The sequence below is a fragment of the Sebastes umbrosus genome, chromosome 7 (genome assembly GCF_015220745.1).
Source record: "Sebastes umbrosus isolate fSebUmb1 chromosome 7, fSebUmb1.pri, whole genome shotgun sequence".
Lineage (NCBI taxonomy): Eukaryota > Metazoa > Chordata > Actinopteri > Perciformes > Sebastidae > Sebastes > Sebastes umbrosus.
This window is the reverse complement of record NC_051275.1, coordinates 12860885-12881078: the sequence shown is the minus strand read 5'-3', so window position 1 is coordinate 12881078 and position 20194 is coordinate 12860885. Positions and strand designations below refer to the sequence as shown.

At 39.0% G+C, this 20194-nt stretch overlaps 2 protein-coding genes across 5 annotated transcripts in view; one reads left to right on the top strand and one right to left on the bottom strand.

Moving 5' to 3' along the window:
* The window catches only part of pih1d2 (PIH1 domain containing 2), a 4345-nt gene extending 2628 nt beyond the window's left edge, over nucleotides 1-1717 (top strand). For both annotated transcript variants that reach the window (XM_037775627.1, XM_037775628.1), the window contains exons 2-5: nucleotides 500-626; nucleotides 718-948; nucleotides 1088-1362; nucleotides 1514-1717. In XM_037775627.1, coding sequence (XP_037631555.1) covers nucleotides 500-626; nucleotides 718-948; nucleotides 1088-1362; nucleotides 1514-1648 — 768 coding nt within the window. In that variant the 3' untranslated portion in view covers nucleotides 1649-1717. The remainder of the gene's footprint in view (nucleotides 1-499; nucleotides 627-717; nucleotides 949-1087; nucleotides 1363-1513) is intronic.
* Nucleotides 1718-2117: 400 nt separating this feature from the next.
* dixdc1a (DIX domain containing 1a) lies at nucleotides 2118-15858 on the bottom strand. Of its 3 annotated transcripts, none has more exons than XM_037775622.1 (16): nucleotides 15517-15858; nucleotides 15223-15403; nucleotides 9974-10131; nucleotides 9712-9857; nucleotides 7052-7141; nucleotides 6746-6799; nucleotides 6594-6644; nucleotides 6226-6330; nucleotides 6062-6115; nucleotides 5883-5975; nucleotides 4942-5019; nucleotides 3773-3934; nucleotides 3575-3641; nucleotides 3267-3375; nucleotides 2911-3019; nucleotides 2118-2680 (listed from the first exon to the last, which is right to left on the bottom strand). In XM_037775622.1, exons 2-16 carry the CDS (start codon nucleotides 15243-15245, stop codon nucleotides 2597-2599), a joined length of 1383 nt encoding a protein of 460 aa, XP_037631550.1. In that variant the 5' UTR covers nucleotides 15246-15403; nucleotides 15517-15858; the 3' UTR covers nucleotides 2118-2596. The 3 variants fall into 3 exon arrangements, with proteins under 3 accessions (XP_037631550.1, XP_037631552.1, XP_037631551.1); XM_037775624.1 differs by having other exon boundaries at nucleotides 5883-5972; XM_037775623.1 differs by having other exon boundaries at nucleotides 15223-15858.
* Nucleotides 15859-20194: the final 4336 nt, after the last annotated feature.

Here is a 20194-nt window from a genome sequence, read left to right as displayed (position 1 = left end):
TTTTTAAAGCAGCTGTGAAAAAATGAATTTGAATACATTTTATTCAGTGAATATGTCCACCGTGACAAAGGTCTATTGGGTTGAATTACTATCTACATGTCTGTCTGTCTACTAGAACTTCAACTAAAGATTCTTTTAATTCATTATTTATAATATTTTTTTGAACAAATAGTGAGAAATCCCATCATAAGCTCCCGAAGCCCACTGTAAGATTTTCAAATGTCTTGTTCTGTCCAACCGACAGTATAACACCCAAACATATTCAGATCACTGTCACAGAAGAGTAAGAAAACCAAAGATATATTCACATTTCAGAGGCTGAAACCAGTAAGTCTGCCATTTTTGCTCAAAAATGTTGATGGACTGATCACTTCTTATACACCTAATTGCTTCAGCTCTACTGTTTACCCCTTTAAAACAGAAGCTGCCACACCTGTGTGCATCTATAGCTTAGAAATAGGGTCTGTTTTGACAGATGGCTCATCTGTGTCCTCAACAGGAGCCCAAGAAAGGGTCGCTGTACATCAACATCTGCAGCTGGAAACGTGTGCCTACACCTCAGGATCACAGCAGGCCTTTACCTGTGTGTGCAGGAAAACTGGAAACAGACACAGATAAAGGTCGAGGTAAAAGTCAAAGCTGTGCTGCATCACAAGTTACAGAACTGTTCCGTGATGTAAACAAGAAAACCAATACATTGTTCTTTTTCCTTCGCAGGTCGGTACACTGTGTTGGATGTGGCATTAAACCCTGCAGTGCTACAGGAAAGTAAGGAAGACAAAACACAAGTCTATATGCTGGCCCTGAGCTTTGCCCAGCAGCATCATGGGATGAGTCTATCTCAGCAGTACACTGTCGTCAGCTGTAGCCCAAAAAGTAGCCCTGAAGACTTGCACCGTCGGCTTGGGTTTAGGCAGTGGCCTAACACCTCCAGACATCCAGACACAGGTTAAGCAATAAGTCTTTTATCCCAATAAGCTGCTACAAGCCCTTTATGATGGAGTTATTTTCCTGTGCTGCTGCAGGTGTATCATCTTTCACCCTCTACCACAGTTTCTAATAATCCATCGTGTTCTTTTTTTTACAGCAAGTGAGACCCCAGCTGCCCTCCTGCAGCAGATCTCCTCTCTACGCTCGGAGAAACAACACGAGGACCCAGCAGCCCAAATTATCTTCAGACCTGCGGAGCACAAAAAGAAGGATTTGATCCAGGTCATCTCCACTACATTTGTGCAGCCTCAGAAGCCAAAGTACCAACTCGAGGTGAAGACTGATACAGTAGGAGTTGCTCGCAGCATGGAGCTGACGGTGGAGCTGCCGAAGGTTTGCTCCATGTCAGAGTGCCAGCTGAGAATCTCCAAGGTGAGCGGCTACACATTCCCTTGAACAGTTATAATGAACCACTTCGGAATCCAACATGTCAGTGCGTTGTTGGATGTCATAAAAAATACATAATAGCCCTCTTTCTACGTTTGTGAGTCAAACAGTGTGTTAAGTGTATTTTTCTCCACAGGACGACGTCTTGCTGGAGGTGGAGGATGTCTACCACTTGCTTTTGGAATTCCCCAAAACTGTGGTTGAAGACACGGCATCTGCCATTTTTAACAGGAAGAAACGAAGGCTTACTTTGAGAGTGGATGTTTTCTGACCATTCGCTTTAATAAAGAAACAAATTTAGCACAGAGGTGATCAGATGTGCTGTGAATGGGCTGAAGAATCTGTGAAGCTATGAGTCAATTCTAGCACTGAGAATACCTCAAAGTAAATAACCAAAACCAACTAAAATCCTGCTATGCAATCTGAAAATCCTTGTGAACACAGTATTACTCATGCTCTGCTTCAAAACTTCAGCGAACAAACAGCTCCCCTGTAAACTGATCCCAAATCCAAACTGATGTTTTTACTGAAACAAATATGTCACTGTATCCCTTTGTGCTGCGTGGGTTGATCCGCGGCAGCAAATGTAATTTTTAACCCCCCAAAATGAATTGACTTTAATAACAATCTGCGTGTTTTGTTTATTAATGTGTGGGTGCATGAGCGGAGGTGTATAATGGCTAGGAGCTGGTGTACAGTGTCATTACCGTACGCCTAGGGAATAATTGACAACAAAATGATCCATGCAATAATTCATGTTTATTAAAACATCAAAATTGATGCAGAACAACAACATCACTATTTGGCAATCTGGAACGTGTGGAAAATGTCAGTAAACACTTTTACTTTGAGTTTTGCATACTATGCACCGATTACAGCTTTTTAGAGCACAGCTTATAACATTTGAAGCTTTCAGTTTCAAGTATCACATTACTGACCATTAATAGGTAGTCTCACACATTAATTTATGAGCTGCAAACAATGTGTAATATCCATTCCTTCAAAAAATAAAAGAAAGTGGTACCCAAATGTCAAAGTCAAATTCTTCATATGAAACATTCGCTTTCAAAACATGGTTTTGTATCGAAATGGTGTTACATCCATTGGTCCCAGTTAACTGTATTATTTTCTCTATTATGGCATCGCACGTATTTTCAGTGAAATCCTGGTCCAGTGGGAACAACTGAGGTTTGTAGTGGTGATCTGTGGCTTTAGGGCTCTACCTCCTCTCTCCGTGGTCCTCTTCCACCCACGCTACAATCTTCCCCTCCCAGCCAGGCACGACAGCTCCATCCTGGAATACCTGAACAGTCGACATCCAGCATTTACATATCTAAGAACCACTCACATCTGCAACGTACAAAGGTCTGGATAGAAAGTGAAAATGACTACTCAGTCCTCCTGCAGTGTTTTGAAGTGTAGCACAGCCATGGCTATTATTAGCATATCTTACTCCATAACTGCCGTTTTATATTTGCCTGCTGAAAATGATGTGAAAAGAAGTAGGGGCTATAATTTCACTCCCACGCCTACCTCCTCTTTCACTGTGCCAAACTCTGGGTCGAGGGCCTTGAAGTGGTATCTGAAACTGCCTTGTCTGTCCACAGCGGCCTTGAAGTCCCGCAGTGTCACCTCACCCAGCCTGTATAAGAGCACACTGTCAGTCATGATCTATGCACACATACACCCACATAGACATTTTCTAGAGTAAACATTTAACCAGCACAGATACTGGAGCATCTATATGGAGCTCAGCTCGCGCCTGAATTAAGACATGTGACCTCAGCGTGCAGCTCTAACCAAAACAGCACTTTTGCTTAAAATTCATGCATGCTACAGCGAGGGAAAAAAAACAATAACACCGTTATATAAAGAGCTTTTATAGCCACCTTTTTGGGATGTTAATCAGAAACGGAGTGAGCGAGCGATCAGTGAAGTAGAGCACTTTAGTGGAGAATGCGGTGTCTAGTCCCGGGCTGCTGTGTGAGTGCGCCATTTCTGTAAAATAATCACAAAAACAAAACAAATACTGTTTTTCACAACCAGGGTGTAAAACGGCTCTAGCCTCACATCTAGTAATGCCCTCAGCATACATAGCAGTGTAATTGCATGGCATAATTTGATTTAACAGCCAGAGTTGAGATGCTGCAGATGATGATAAATCCTAAACAAACAACAAGGATTTTGTTTGTCTCACTTGAGCTCTGTGGCCAGGAGTCACGGTCTGTCGAGTTGGCTCTGCGTCCCGGTGATTTAAATTCCTCCTAGAAGGAGAACCCGTTACTCATGGTAAACAGTTGAATGTCAGTTGTTGTTGACTCACTCATCAGGTGACAGATGTGTTGCTACTTTTTGAAGATTTACTCTGAAAGGGTGCGTGTGAGAGAGTTCGTACCCCTTTGTCCTGTCTGCGCTGGCTGTCCACAGTGAGTAATCGGTCCATGAGACTGGCCACGCCCTGCTCCAAGGTGTCCAGGGTGTGATGTTGGGGGTCATGGCCGGAGAAGCTGTCCCTCAAACTGCGCAGTGCCTCCCTGACCAGCTGCAGCTCTTCCCCCTGCAACAAACAGCTTCTATAAATGTAGTCTTGTTTTTCATGTTGTTAAAAAGGTAAGAAGTATTGAAGCCCATTTCTTCCAAGAAATGAAAAGAAATACATAAGAGTTCAAATAAAATAAATAATACAAAATAAAAATACTCATGGTAGGTCAAAATTGTGAGAAAGAAAAAATTGATTTGCTAATTCAAAGTTATAATACTAAATGTATGAGTTATTTCTAGGGCTGTCAAAGTAAAAGCACATTCAATTTCTTTAACACATTAACGCAGCTTGTGATTTTTAGGTTGTAGCGGGCTCAGTTTTAAAGCTAGAGTGAAGATCCTGTCATCATATGAAACTACAAAACCTCAGAAATCTATTGGTACCAACCATGTCATACTAGCTTGTTGCGAAGGAGGCTAAATAACGCTCAAACGTTAAGTCTCCCCTTTACAGACATGCCCACTTTATGATAATAACATGCAGTTTGGGTCATAGTCAAGTCAGCAACCTGACACACTGACAGCTGTGGTTGCCTGTTGGGCTGCAGTTTGCCATGTTATGATTTGAGCATATTTTTTATGCTAAATGCAGTACCTGTGAGGGTTTCTGGACAATATTTGCCATCGTTTTGTGTTGTTAGTTGATTTCCAATGATAAATATATACATACATTTGCATAAAGCAAGCATATTTTCCCACTCCCATGTTTATAAGAGTATTAAAAACTTGACAAATCTCCCTTTAAGGTACATTTTGAACAGATACAAAATTTGATTTATTTGCGATTAATCACGATTAAATAATTTAATCGATTGACAGCCCTAGTTATTTCAGACCTAGTACCTCTTATTTTTATTATAGCATCTCATAATTTTGACTTTTATTATTATTTAATTATATTTAATATTTCATCACCTTTTTTCTTTGACTACCAGAAATGAGCTTCCATACAATGATCCATCAACATTGACACAATAAACAGCAATTGATAGCACTGATTTAAATAAAAAAAAGCATACATACTGGTGCACTGTGTTTGAATACTGCAGGAGATGTCGAAGTCACTGAGTTAGAGTAACCACCGCTTTCACTCCTGAATGACTGAAAAATGGACAAAAACACGTAAACAAGGCTGGCTGATTTTCATGTTTTAAAGAATGAGGCTGGTGATTTTCTATAATTATTATGTTCAACACATGCCATGAAAAGAACAAAATCCGACCAGTGTAGCAAAAGCCTGATACACCTTAATCCTCTGTGCTCACTGTTGTGCATCAATGAGCACATGTTTCTTCATTGCTGTAAATACTCCCCAAATATGTGTATTAATCCACAACTGAAAATAATCCTCAACAAATGCACTATTTACTCCTGTTTGAGTAATGTTTGCTAAAAACTACCTAACTGTTATAGGACATTACTGAGACTTAAAAATATATATTTGTGACTCCTTTTTAATGTTTTACATATTCAGTAGGAACCAACGGGCTAGGAGCTGAGCGCCACATAGGGTCGCTAGAAAGAATTGAGGAAGATATTGATTATTATTTATGTAGTTTATGTATAGTTATGATCTTTTCCTGGGATTTGTCAACAATAACAAAAATACAGAATACAGCCAGCCTTATCTATTAAATCTCTTAGTAAAATGTAATGTAATTATTTGTTTTTTTAACTTAATGTTTTTACTTGTAGTGCCTCTTTATTTCTTATTATTCAATCATTTTTTTTTTTTTTTTTTTAAATTGGTTTCACCTGTTATTCTGATTCACTAAATTTCTTTTATTACTTTATTCAAATTTATATTTGACTTTAGAATTTGTTGATTTTAATTTTCTGCCTTGTGTGAAGTTGTTTGTAACCTTGCTTTTGAAAAATGTTCTATAAATAATAAATATTATTATATGTCATTTACATCCGAACATATTTTGTTGAAACACTTAAAAACATATCATGACCCTTACCCGTCCGAGGCTGACTTCATGTGCTTTATGTTGAGCTTCATCGAGCTTTTGCTGCTGTTGCTGCAGTATTCGGTCCTTCCTCCCGAGCTGCTGCTAGTGTGACAAGAGAGATGGATGACGTAAGTCCGCATATGCATATACGTATCCAAAGAATGCATTTAATTAATAAAAGACGGTACCTCATATTCACTAAGTAATTTGTTTCGTTCACTCAACTTGCGTTTGATGTCTACCTGCAAACAGATATACCGGCATGATATAGGAGTGTTATTGCTCTCTGCATCCACAGGTCAAGCAAGTGAACTGTTTTATCGTGTCAAACGGAAATCATCACTTGTCTCACATTTTCCCCTTCCAGCTGATCTTTGGCCATGTTGCACCTCAGTAGCTCCTGCTTTAGCTGCAGCACAGCATCCTCCTGCACTGCCAGGCGCTGCTGCAGAGCATCCTAATGAGAAAGAGGGGGAGATCAAAGAAACGTCCAGGGAAGACCTGAATACAGATACACTGCATCCACCTGCCTCGTCGACAACATTCACCATCTTCTAAACTTTGTTATCTTTATAGAGAAATGAAAAACTATATAGTGTGTGCGATAAAAACTGCAGAATCATCAGTTTTGGGACAGCACAACAGTGTAATAGATTGAATTATATCCTTTAATCCGTTTTATTTCACACACAAAGGACAACATTTCAGTAAGAGGTTTACCTTGATGGCCTGAAGGTGGCGTGCCTCCTGCTTGTTTCTCAGGAGTTCCCTCTGAGAGCCACATAAATGAACAGAGGGCATTAGAGAAAAGGGATTCTTTGCTTGTAAGGCAGCTCATCTATATTAAACCTAATTACATTTACTAACTGTACCTTGAGATCAAGGGCTTCCTCCATGCTTTGGTCCAGACGACTGCGGATTAGAACCTTCAAAGGGAGAGGGTATGAGCAGCGTAATTAGAGAATGGAAAAATGTCAGAACCTGTGAGGAGGCAGTGGGTGCCTGCATTGACAGCGGGGCTAGCAGATCAGAGAGATTCAATTGTGCTCTACAGTAGCCGCTCTCAAGACGAGCGATGGCTGCAAACATCATCACAACAGAAGGGCTGACACTGACACTTCACACAGAGTGGCGAGCAAGTGTTGGTTTCTCGAGTTAGCAGAGAGAGGGCACTGTACCAGCTGCTGTTCGGCGTTGGCCCGGTTATCTCCGAAGCTAACAGATCCATCCTGGTCCTCCTCGGGGAGGGAGCCATGGAGCAGCAACGCCTGAGGGCAAAACACACACACATACATACATATATATATATATAAATATATATATATAGACACACTGAGTGAAGGCCTGTTAGCAGGCATGATTAAATAAACATGGCAGTAAAGCCTGGTGTATTTCTGTATTTGTAAATACAGCAGTTTGGGATTTTTCTACTTGGCTGAACAACAAGGTTCCAATTCCAGCTGATACAGCCGGTGAATTAAACTGGACTGATCCGTGTCAAATTGAAATAATATTGAAAAGCCTGCAGGAGTACACACAGACATCAGTCTTTCACCTGCTCTAACCCACATGGACAGTACGCAGCTACATACTGTACACAAACACATTTAAAGCAAAAATTGAAGGATTAAGCATATTGCTAAACTTGTTAAAATAGCAATGGCCTCTTTTAAATATACAAATCAGGGCGGTTAAAGTGATAAAGAAGTGACATGATAACACGTTGACGCAAAATTGTTTTTAACGCCACTAATTTCATTAACGCAATCGATCTTTCGGAGGTTGTGGCGTATTTGTCATATATTTGTCATTGTTTTGTGTTGTTAATTGATTGCCAAATACATAACATCCATTTGCATTAAGCAAGCATATTTGCCCACTCCCATGTTGATAAGAGTATTAAATACTTGACAAATCTCCCTTTAAGGCACATTTTGAACAGATGAAAAATGTGCGATTAACCGTAATTAACAGCCCTAATATAAATATTACTACTTTCTTATCATTTCTTATTATTTTCTTCTTATGGTATTGCATTTACTCACAGTTTGATATCAATTACAGGGCAACAAGCGTCACTGTATACTTAAGCTAAATTCACACCAGGCAGCGGCGAAGTTCGGCTCGCCACAATAACATTTCTATGCGGCCGGCAGATAAATGGCGTGTTCATGTGTTTCAGGTGGGAAGAAATTCTTTGCAACAACATAGAATCAACATATCATAGGAGTCACAGGATCTGTTTACTGATTGGCTGCGGGTATTCTCTGGCCGCACTTCGCTGCTCAAAGTTGAACTTTTCTCAACTTTTGTTTGGCCGCACTTTGCCCAGAATCAAATGGCTGCAGCTGGCAGAGCTCGGGAGCAGCAGCCGCAGCTTTCGATAGTTATTACATGGCAGCTCGCCGCAGGCCGCACTTCACCGCTGCTCTGGTGTGAATTCAGCGTTACTTTATTTCTGTTTCTTTTGTCTTCCTACATGTATAATCCCATATGTCCATATAAATCCCTGAGGGTCATCGAGGACTATAAAAAAAACTTTACAATGTTTAAAAACTACTGTATTTTGTTTCACTTCATTAATTTGAATTACTGAATGGTGTTTGGAGTGGTGATTCAGAGGTTCACAGGCTACAAAATCAACATACAGAATTGACTATATAAAATCACAAATGTGTTTAACTAATTTGGACCCCAGGAAGACAAATATTAAGACATACCTGGTCAGCTTAGCATAAACATTGCATTAGTTTTGGACATGTATTGTACATGGTGCGTGGTGCGTAGTAGGCAAGAAAGGTTATTGTAAAACCCCCTACCACGTCTATTTGTAATTACCCTACAGTGTGTTGACTTAGCGGCACCACTAACGTGCCAAAATATGGTTGAATACAAGGAATAAGTCCATACATGCCAATACACTGTCATCATTGCAAAATATAATGACTGTATATTACCTATTATTATATAGCATATATACTGTGTGGTGAAAATATGGAAAATATATGTATACAGTAAAAATAAAGGCACCTTATATTTTTATATAATACTTAAATACGGCATATTAACATACATTTTACCAATTAGCAGCATAACCACTGTCTACGTTTCACAGTTTAAGTGTATAGTAATATTTTAACAATAAATGCACCATACACTTAAATAGCAGTAGAGTGGATTACCATATATGTAACCTGCAGGCAGCAAATAGAAGGTAATTCTTTTAAAACAAAAGCACAGATTTTGCTATATTTTGCAGATATTCCAGATATTAAACATTAGAGGCCACTGGTTCAATAGTTATTATCACAGAAGTTATTTTGCATTATTAATATTGGACCAGCTGTGTATTGATTTTACAGTGGACAAATAGAGATTGGACTGTCAGCCTGGCCAGCAGTTGAAGAGATTGTAAACAGTGTCAAATTAAAATGGACAAATAGAGGTCTGGTGAGTCAATCTGGTGATCATCGAGTGCCTCGAGTGCCCCCAATAGAAACTTTAACAGGGATATAACGTGTCCTTTCTCAGCCAAATGTTTCAACAGAGCCATACAGTCCAGAGCGAATCAGGTGTGTATTTGTTTCTCAATTATTTGAATGTATCTTTATTATTTTATTCATAGTTTATCAAATGTATTTAATCTATTTGAACGTCTGAAAAACATTAAAATGTGGGCAGAGGATCTGAAGTCTGGAACCAGGGGAAATCTCTTTTGTGCTATATTTGAGCTGTTACCTCCCTCTGGTGCATCTGTGGTCGGCGTGCCTTCTGTCAATGTGCTCTTATTAAAGGTGCAGTGGTTTGTTTTCTAAGTGTGTCATCAGCGGGACCTTACCTGTAGGCGGAACACCATCCTCCTGGCCTCCTGCATCTCCTTCTCCAGCTGCTCCTGGTGGGCGTCCAGCTGCTCCTCCCAGGACTTCTCTTCCTCCTGCACATCGTGCCCGAGGGAGGGACACAATCCACACAGAGACACATCCTCTGAAACGAAGAGAGGTACAGGGGAGATGAGGCAAGGGAGATTGTTTGTTTTTTTCTTTGTAGGGATTCATTGCATCGCATCTTGCTCTACAAGAGTTGATGTGCAGCCAACCAACCTGTGACAGATTTCTTCTCTGTCAGCTCAGATTTGTCATCCTGAGGTTCCCCCTGGTCCTCAGACTGATCATGCAGTGTTTCTTCTTTAGGGGTGTCAGCGAACTGGGTGATAACATACTCCTCTTTCGGGGAGTGAGCAGGGCTGGCTGAGCTGAGGCTGAAACAGATGGTGGGCACAGGCAGGAGTGAGAGTGTGTGTGTGTTTGCATCTCTGCCAAATGCATGACAATAAATAAACCTAGCAACATAAAACGGAGAAATACGCTTTAATAACTCCCCAAAGGGTGCACAAAATGTGAATTAATCACATCTGAGCTAAAGATTTTAAATCATATCTGTTTTCAAACAATGCCCATAAGTGTATCGCAGACTACTTACAAATAGTAAAAATTAATGAAAACACACGAGAGAACAGGATATAGAGAAACCTGTTCAGAAAATACACAGAAGGAGCAGGAATGCATGCAACTCTGTCATTTCTCCCACAGGAAATTCTCCACATAGTTTGCTCCCCCTTTGGCCATAATTTCAAAACATAATGCTCCTCTGGTTTCTGAGTGGCTGGTTTTCTTGTGTTTTCTGAGAGCATCTCAAGCCGCCTGAGGTCCAGGCCGGCTGTCATCTTCGCTCTGTTGTTTTTTGTAGGAATATGATACAGCTACAGTAACCTGTGACCTATGGCATTATGCATGGTCCTTTAACATGGGATTCATTCTTTTTCCCCCTCTGTGTCTGCACGGGAAAACAACAACAAGCCAGCGTCTGTGGAAACAGATCTCAACTCTGTGCTAGCGAAGGGACAGAGAAGCATCACGTTTCATCACCCTGCTCCTGAGGCCAAAAAAAACTAAGAGGGGAAAAAAAAATAACTGTGGACTTAACTGTGGGATAAAACTGTGTTTAGAAACCAAAGAATGTCCAGAGGGATTGCATTTGGACAGTTAAACACGTTCCTTCCATACATATGCAGGGAGATTTAGATTGTAACCGATGAGATTTTCTGCTTATCTAATAGCATTACTCAGCACGAGCTAATATCACAATAGACAGTAAACCGTGGTATTACCTGTCACTCTTGAGTTCACGCGGCCTCTTTATGGAATAATTGTGCACATGTTCCCGTGACTGCTTACCATAATGTACACCTAAGTTCTGTCAGCCACCAAACAAACTGGAAACAAGAGTCTACAGTCACGTCAGCGGCTTTGTGAGGCTGTAGGTAGGCACAACTTTGAGCTGAATGCTAATGTCAGCATGCTCAATGTTTAAAATAATAACATGCTGATGTTTAGCAGGTATAATGTTTACCATGTTTACAGCATGCTAATAACTAAACACAAAGTAAAACTGAGGCTGATGGGAATGTTTTGCTGGTATTTGGTCATAAATCAAAGTATTGAACCAATTAGATGGAAAGCTAAGGGATCGCCAAAGTTATTTTAATAGAGTGCTGCAGGAATGAGTCCTAAAAAACGGAAATGAGTTCGCATTTTAGCACTTCCGATTCTCTTGTCTGGAAGTCACTGGCTGTGTCCAAAATCACTCACTACTCAGTATATAGTGGACTATATAGTGAGTATTTTGTAGTGCTGCCCGAATGTATGGTGAGAATTATTATATCCTATATAGTGGACTCAAAGTATCCCACAATGCATCATGAAAAGTAGTCACTAACCGAGCGCTATATACCATCATGCATTGCGCGTGAAGGAAAAATGGCAGACGGACGAGAGCAAAGAGAGCGGCGCAATTGAGAAAATTGTGGCGCGAAAATAATGTATTTAATGTGAGCAGAGCAGCACATCACAAACACAAACAGCTACTTTGTATTTATAAATTTGGGAAAATAGGCTTATTGCCCCCACATTCAGAACGGCTGTTAATTCTTACCTTTCACAATGAAAGCCCTAGACATAGACACTACATCACTGCTTACCAAGGGGAACTTAAATTCACTCAGAGCATTTCGCTAAGAGACAACTCAACAAAATACCGTAGCTTACATATGTATTTATCACACACAAAAAATATATGTCAGTAGTTATTATGGATGGTCTACCAGCAGACGCTGATCTGGCATGTTTTAATTATGCGACAGCAATGACGTAATTAATGGCGACTTGAAAATGACCTGAGTAGTGTCAAAAGTGCTTTTTCATTTTGCCAATAAGCTCACTATATAGTCCTCTACATAGAACTCCCTGGATAGTGAGCAGAGAGTAGTGAATGAGTGAATGATTGCGGACACAACCAATGTTTTTTTGGTTACAGTATATGTCTGAAATAGATGTCTGTGGTTAACATAAGCTTAAGAGATTTTAACCTTTTGTTCTCCAATATAAAATATGTCAGTAAATATCCCACTCCCCAATTTTTAAGCTTTTATATGTCTTAAAAAAGGCAGTTGCTAACAAGTGGCTAAAGGAGACTACAAAACATCATCATGCTTACTCGTCCGCCTTTATAGCCTCAATGTGCATACTCGTGTTCATGCGACTGGGGTGTAGTTAGTTTATAGAACGTTAGCTTTTTACTTCTGGCGATTGCATTTACACTTCAAAAAGCATAAAAGTGTTTGTCAAGATTATATTGCTGAACAAAACGTGTAAGTATCATAAAGGTGTGTTTGCCAAGAGCTTATTTTCTGCAATAATCCAAAATCCAATGGAAAAAATCCCATTGGCTTTTTGTTAAAGGAACCCAGGGCGATGCTAACAGCCTGGTTGGCCTATAAAAATACATCAACCCTGCAGTACTTTATTCATCCAGAGGGGAATATGAATGTCTGAACCAAATTTCATGACAATCTATCCAATAGTTGTTGGGACATTTCACTAAAAAACACAAATGCCAACCTCATGGTGGCACAAGAGGGAAAATCAGAGGATCACTTAAGTGATTATGATTCATCGTCTGGACACCATGGATATCTGTACCACATTTCATGGCAATTTACCCAACAGTTGTTGAGAAATTTCAATCTGGAAATCAGTGGTGAACCATTGTTATCCTGCTGCTCCCATGAAACATTCACCACACCGAAAAACTTCTGATAGTTTGGTCCTTCCAGTTTCTCAGAGAGAATAATTGCACCAGGTCACATAGAAAAACATGAACAGAGCGTCTTATCAGATGCTGCTGTGATTATCCCTAAGTGTTTCTGGAAAGGGGATCAAAGCTGCTGCTGCCTTCAACTAATCTTGTCATTGCAGACAATGACATTATCAAGATACCCTCTATCATTGTCTCAGCATGCAGCAGTTCAATAAACTAACAAATTCATTTTAGATGCTCGCTGCTGTCTACTGCACCGAAAGAACACATACATACATACAGATTCGAAACATATGGGATAAACCAAAGATTAAGCACTGGGATTTGTGAGGGATGAGCTTCAGTGCATCAGATTAACATCATTTGATCAGCAGTGGTGGAAAGTTACCAAGTATATTTACTCCAGTACTGTATTTAAGTGCAAGTTTGAGGTACTTTATTAGAGTATTTCTATTTTATGTTGCACTATACTTCTGCCTTGCTACATTTCAGATGGAAATATTGTATTTTTATTCCACTACATTCATCTGACAGCTGTAGATACTGGTTACTTCTCAGATTAAGATTTTCTATTAAAAAACATATGATATATTTATAAAATCTGATGCATTTTTAACCAGTGCTTACAGTGACTCCTTATATCTAAAAAGCAGTGTCTGCTTGGGGCCTCTTGTCATGTTTCAGATGTCTTTGAGTTGTTAGCAGTTCCATCAAAGAGAGATTTAGCCTCTAAACTTCTCAGATGGTTTCATTTCAATAATTTTTCTTAATAATCGTTCTCTCTCTCTCCTTCTTTTCCCTCTGGTGGACTACATCAGATTTTTTATCATTACAACTCAACTCCTTACAACTGACTCACGGGACATTAAGTGCTAGATCATGGACTAATAATCATGAACATCTGTAATAACCATGTACTCTTTACACTGCCTATACTTCAGATCTGATACTGTACATCTACTGTATGTAACCCCTCCTACACTGATCCCATTAGCATGTTCATATTTGTTATGATCCATACTGTTAACCGGATTATGGCATGGATTGCACCTTATTTGCACATTATTGTTATTGTTCTCTTAGACTTCTATACTTGCACTCTTTCCTCTTTGTATTACAACTGCTGCACATCGATTTCCCTCGGAATAAATACAGATTTATCTTATCTTAAAATTATCCAATATTTCACATAAAAAAACCCACAAAGATTAGAGAAAAGTCCTGAAACTGAATACACATCTGTGCAGCAGAAACTTTGATTTTTTCCTTATTTTCTCTCACAATAATCATCTCACGACCCCTCAGATTTATCTTGTGACCCTTTGAAGGGGCCACATCCGTAGGTTGGGAAGCACTCGACTAAAACACTGAACAGCATATGAACTAAAGTGTTTAAAACTAGCTCCTCCTTGACCAGCTACAACTGTAAAATACATACAACACATTAAAGCAACAATATCAACAATCTTGTAATGTTACATAAAAACAATATATCAGTCACAGCAGACATTTATTATTGACATAGTGCTGATAATACTTCTGTACTTTTGTTTAAGTAGGATTTTAAATGCAGGAATTGTACCTGTAATGGTTTGTATCTGTGTACTTCTTTCACCAACAGTGATGAAAAGCATGAAAAGTCTATACATTAACCAGTTAGAGGTTAATAGTTCAATACAGTAGACGATAGTGGGCTTGTCTGGTAAATACTGTACCAAATCTAGGCAAAGATGGCGGCTTTTTAAAATATCTTTACAGTCCAAAACTGAGCCATATTTAACTGTAGAAAAATACATCTTGTATTTTTCTTTCTAATATAATTTAAAATGTATGATTTTCATCCGAATCATGAAATGGATGAGCCGGTAATGGAAGTTAGACGGTTAGTGGTTGCTAGGCAATAGCAGCTCAGCTCAGCTCACACAGAGAGGGACACACCCACACCTACTGCACTGTAAACACCGAGAACAATAACCTGCACAGCAGAGTAGCAAAGCTGTGTTGTTATAGTGAAATGCATTGCTGACACTAAGTCTGAGACCAACATGCTGATCAAGATGATTAAGATGATGTATAGGCTCCTGAATATAGGCCTGGTGTATTTATTTATATCTCTGCTACTGATGCACTCAGTATAGACACAAATAGCAGCCCAGATTGACATTAAAATGTTAATAAAAAAAACAGCTCTTACCATTTCATCTGTTTGGCTCCCATGCTGGTGTTTACAAGCTTAACCCCCCCATACAGTCGTAGCCCCGCATCTGGGTGATGCTCTGCTTCTCAGTCAGGACCATAGCCCCAAACACAGCCAGAGACAGCAGGGAGGTGAGCAGCCCTGAAAGCAGCAACCAGAGGCGTCTCCACGTCGCACACTGTGTTCAATCAGAAATAACAGCACGTTCAAATCCTCTCCGGCAGCATATTCCTAAAACATAAAGCTACCAAATCCTAATCAAAAGCCCTGAACCGTTCCCTTAAATCATACCCAGGCTCAGTCCTAGCTGGCAGAGAGTGACAGAGAGAGACAGAGGGAGGGAGGATTGGTGTTCAGCTACTGAAGTCTGCCTGGTTTCTCATTGCACTCGCCTTGTGCTTGAGCTCACCAGCTCCCATTCACGAACACAATGTTTTTTGTTCCTTGCGGACGAGAACTGATGCAGCTCTTGTGCATCTTTTTCACCCCTTTTTTCTCTGCTTGTCTTTTTTGCATTTATTCCCTCTGCCCTTCCCTCCCTCCTTTCCCCTCTTTCTCTTCTGCTCGGACGCACTGGCTTTGTATCAATCCTTCCTTCTTTCAGTGAGCGAGGATGTCAGACATGGCTCTGTCTGGGTGTGTTTACCCTCCCCCCCTTCTCCCTCATTCCTCCTCCCTCCTTCCTCCTGCTCTCTCCTTTCACAAGGAGGAAGAGGAGGAGGGAGGTTTTCTCCTTCTCTCTCCTTCTCTCTCCTTTCCCTTTGCTTTTTGTGTAGCCTAACTGTATGTCACTGCTAAACAGCTCAAATGAGAACAAACGTGGATCGACAAAGAGAAATGAAAATCTAAGTGTTTTGACATAATCATAGGCTTGCATAACAACAACATACCGCGCATGCTGGAACATGTCAGAGGTTAATGATATATTTACACACACAGTCAGAGGAAGTGTGGAGTTGCTTGGATGTGAGCAAACAGAAAATGGTATTTATAGAATGCACACAATTACAGCTCTCTTCACAGTATTCATTATTGTGTACTCTTTGCAGTGAACCACATTTTTACTGAAATTGTGACAGACAGCCTTAAAAGAACATGAGTTATTTAGAGAATGCCCTGAAATATTAAAACCATAAGATTAAACCAAAATGTAAAAAGAAGTGTCAGATTTATAGTTTCAGCAACAGGCAACTAAAAACAAAGGTTTCCTATGACATGTGCTGCTAGTGTTAAGTACTCTTTTGTGAGGCGTTTTGGCCGAGCACGTTGTCATTAAGCTGTTAGAGATGTGGCTGGTGTCATCAGCAAGAATGTGAAATAGGTCTCTAAGTGGCAGCTTGCAGTTCTGCCCAGAACAGAATGACAGTGTCTTAAATTCTGTATGAGCACCATCAACACGTGCTTTAATGAGCTACTTAACTATAGAGCGTTATTACACAGCCATGAAAATGTATGTGTACCACCAGGCTAATGCAGCTTTAGATTTACACTGTGTGTAGATCAAACAGCAGAGGCAGGAGTGGTTGGATAAATTAAACATACTCCTCACAGTGGAATCACTAGCTTTATTCAATGGATAAAAGGACACAAATAGTTTAAAACCACACCATGGCAGCCTCTTCTAAAGAAATATTTATGATCTTGACATAATTCACACTAATTATAATAATAATAATAATAATAATAATAATAATAATAATAATAATAATCATCTATATGGGTCATATTCCTACTCTATTTCATCAGTGCACTTAGTGAAATAGGAATGCCAAAATAATGTAAATACAAACCAAAAATATAATAATTAATTATAATAATAACTTAATATATAATACAAAACAATATGTTGGAGCTTTAGCTCAAACATAACATCTAATTCCAGAATGTATTTTACAATTAAAAACTATTAATAACTTAAACTATTATCGGACTTTGTTAAGTGTTAATTAAAAATCCTGACATGTTTTTATGTTATCACAAAGGGCTGTCATGCTAACGCGATAATAACGCATTAACACAAATTTGTTTTAACACCATTTATTTCTTTGACACATTAACGCAACTTGCAATTTTTTAATTATACTCTTAAAAAATTTGTTTTAAAGATAGAGTGAAGATACTGGCATGACATAAAACTACAAAACCTAAGGAATCTACTGGTACCATCCATGTCATAGCTTGTCGTGAATAACGCTCCAAACTTGTGCTACATTTTGGGGAGAAAGAACTCAAATGGGTCCCTTGTCCTCTGACCTCAAGATGTGTGAATGTAAATGAGTTCTATGGGTACCCACGAGTCTCCCCTTTACAGACATGCCCACTTTATGATAATCACATGCAGTTTGGGGCAAGTCATAGTCAAGTCAGCACACTGACACACTGACAGCTGTTGTTGCCTGTTGGGCTGCAGTTTGACATGTTATGATTTGAGCATATTTTTTATGCTAAATGCAGTACCTGTGAGGGTTTCTGGACAATATCTGTCATTGTTTTATGTTAATTGATTTCCAATAATAAATATATACATACATTTGCATAAAGCAAGCATATTTGTCCACTCCCATGTTGATAAGAGTGTTAAATACTTGACAAATCTCCCTTTAAGGTACATTTTGAACAGATAAAAAATATGCCATTCATTTGCTATTAATTGTGATTAACTATGGATAATCAATTGGCAGCCCTAGTTTAAACACAACACGATATCACGCCAAAGCATGTAATAGACCGGCCTGTCTACCAGACGATAGCATGTCAGTGTCATGTTTTGCCTCGCAGGCGCGTGAATATTACACAAGTGTATGAAAGCGCAGTACCAGCAAGGTGCAACAAAACTACTCATTTAGGTTTAGGAAAAATTTCATGGTTGGCCTTACAATAAGTACACAACATAACAAAAGTACGGAAAACGTCACAAACGTTCAAAACAAAACGCCGGTCACCTGGTTGAAAGTCCTGTGTTTGTTGGACCCATCCACCCCCCCCACTCCCACCCGCCATAAGCATTTTTGGGTTTTTTTTTTTCTGTTTTTATTCTACATCACTAGCGCTGAGCATAGCATATTTACGCAGATGCATTTACATTTCAGTCAGTACAAACGACAAATGACACGTCTAAAGCAAGCACGGTGTTGCATTCACACACCTTGACCGGGCTGTATCACAACATTAATCAGTGCTTATAGGCTATATAATCGCCACATAAATTAACAATACTCTTCACATCAGGATCCCTGTAACTATACAGGTTAAACTGCCTCTTGTGATCCTCAGATGTTTATGCTATGCTTTTTTCCTCTGCGGGCTAAAACTAAAACATCACACCAGGCAAAATGAATCATCGTGATATGCACGTCCACGTATTTGATGGAGGGATTAAATAGCTAAATTCAAAGTGGCTCTCTCCAACACTAGAGAAAAACAACTCGGTCCAAGTATTGTTTCCAAAGAATAAGTGGTATGAATATTGGGCAGAAGGAGCTCTAGTAGATCATTGATATCAGTTTGGCAAATTCAGTCTCTTAAAAAACCTTTGTTGAAACACCCTTCATAAAGTTTAGACTGTTTCTTTTTGCACTCATTTCTATTCTTTGAATGTTTTCGCTCCAATATTAAAAAGACAAGGACAAACTCAGGTACAGGACGGGCAGACGGAGAAGATTTGGCAGACCAAGATGTGACTGAGGGAATTGGGGGAAACAATTCTATTCATGCATGGATGATTTATAAGGAGTGACTTTGCTGTTCAAAGTGTGGCGGGAAAGTCATTCCTCCACTGGGGAGCCAGGAGGTGAGAAGAAAGCCGCTCTGCCACGGGGACAGCATGCAGTCGGCTAATTTGTAAATCAAATGAGTTGCTAAAATAGAACAGAGTGTTTGCATGGTCACTATGGGTTCTGATTGTAAATTATTATTGTGCCCGCCACGAAACAAGATTTTCCCATCTTTTTTTATTTCACTGACCTTCAAATAGATGAGCATGAAGCGGCACAGACTGATAAGATTTTGTCCCTCAGAATCCCATCCATTTTTGTTGTCAAATACAATTTAGAAAAGAACTCTGTGGCCGTTTAGGTTTATTGTCCGGGAGATAATACTGGCGAGAGTGAAAGATGATTGAAATCCAGTCGCTGTCATTATAAATCAGCTATTGTCCAAAATATAGCTGCCATAGTAACTATTTTGCTCTGAAATTATCTGAAAACTATCAAGCACTCTTACCAAATTCATACCTCTGCCAAGGCTGCACAACCTCCTACATTTGAAATGTTTGGAAATGCTGAACCTTCATATGAATAAGACGTTTTGTTCCATTCAATCAAGTAAAATAGTTAATGAGAAAATAACAAAACAAATTCAAGGATGCCTATCTTAAGAAATCCTGGATCCACTTGGATTCAGGTCCAAATACTTCCACAAAATGTCATTGAAATCTATCAAAAAGATTTATAAATATTGCTTATTAATCGCTTACCAACAAACAAATGTGACTGATAGCACTTTGTATAACCAACATTTACAATGGTAAATTTATACTTAATTAGTTAATAGTTATTTTACTGTTAACAAACAATGAAATGATAATTAATACTGTTTACAAATTATTAGTGATGCTATAATTTATGTAATTCTATCATTAGTTTGTATAATATGAGATAATTTGTTTAAAAATGATACAGTGCATCATAGCTGATAAGAGATGATAGCCACACAAATAATATATAATAATTTATAGATGGTTTACATTTATCTGGTCCATATATCTTTCTAATGTTTATAGCTGTTTTACAAACGATTTTACAAATAATTTGGTAATCATTAACAAATACTTTATATCGTTTATGAAATGTTATAACATTTGCAACAAGAAACTGTTAAAATAACATAAATTATATCATTACTATTTTTTGGAAATTAGTTATTAATTATTAGGAAACATTGTTAGTTATCATTTCATTGTTTGAACAGT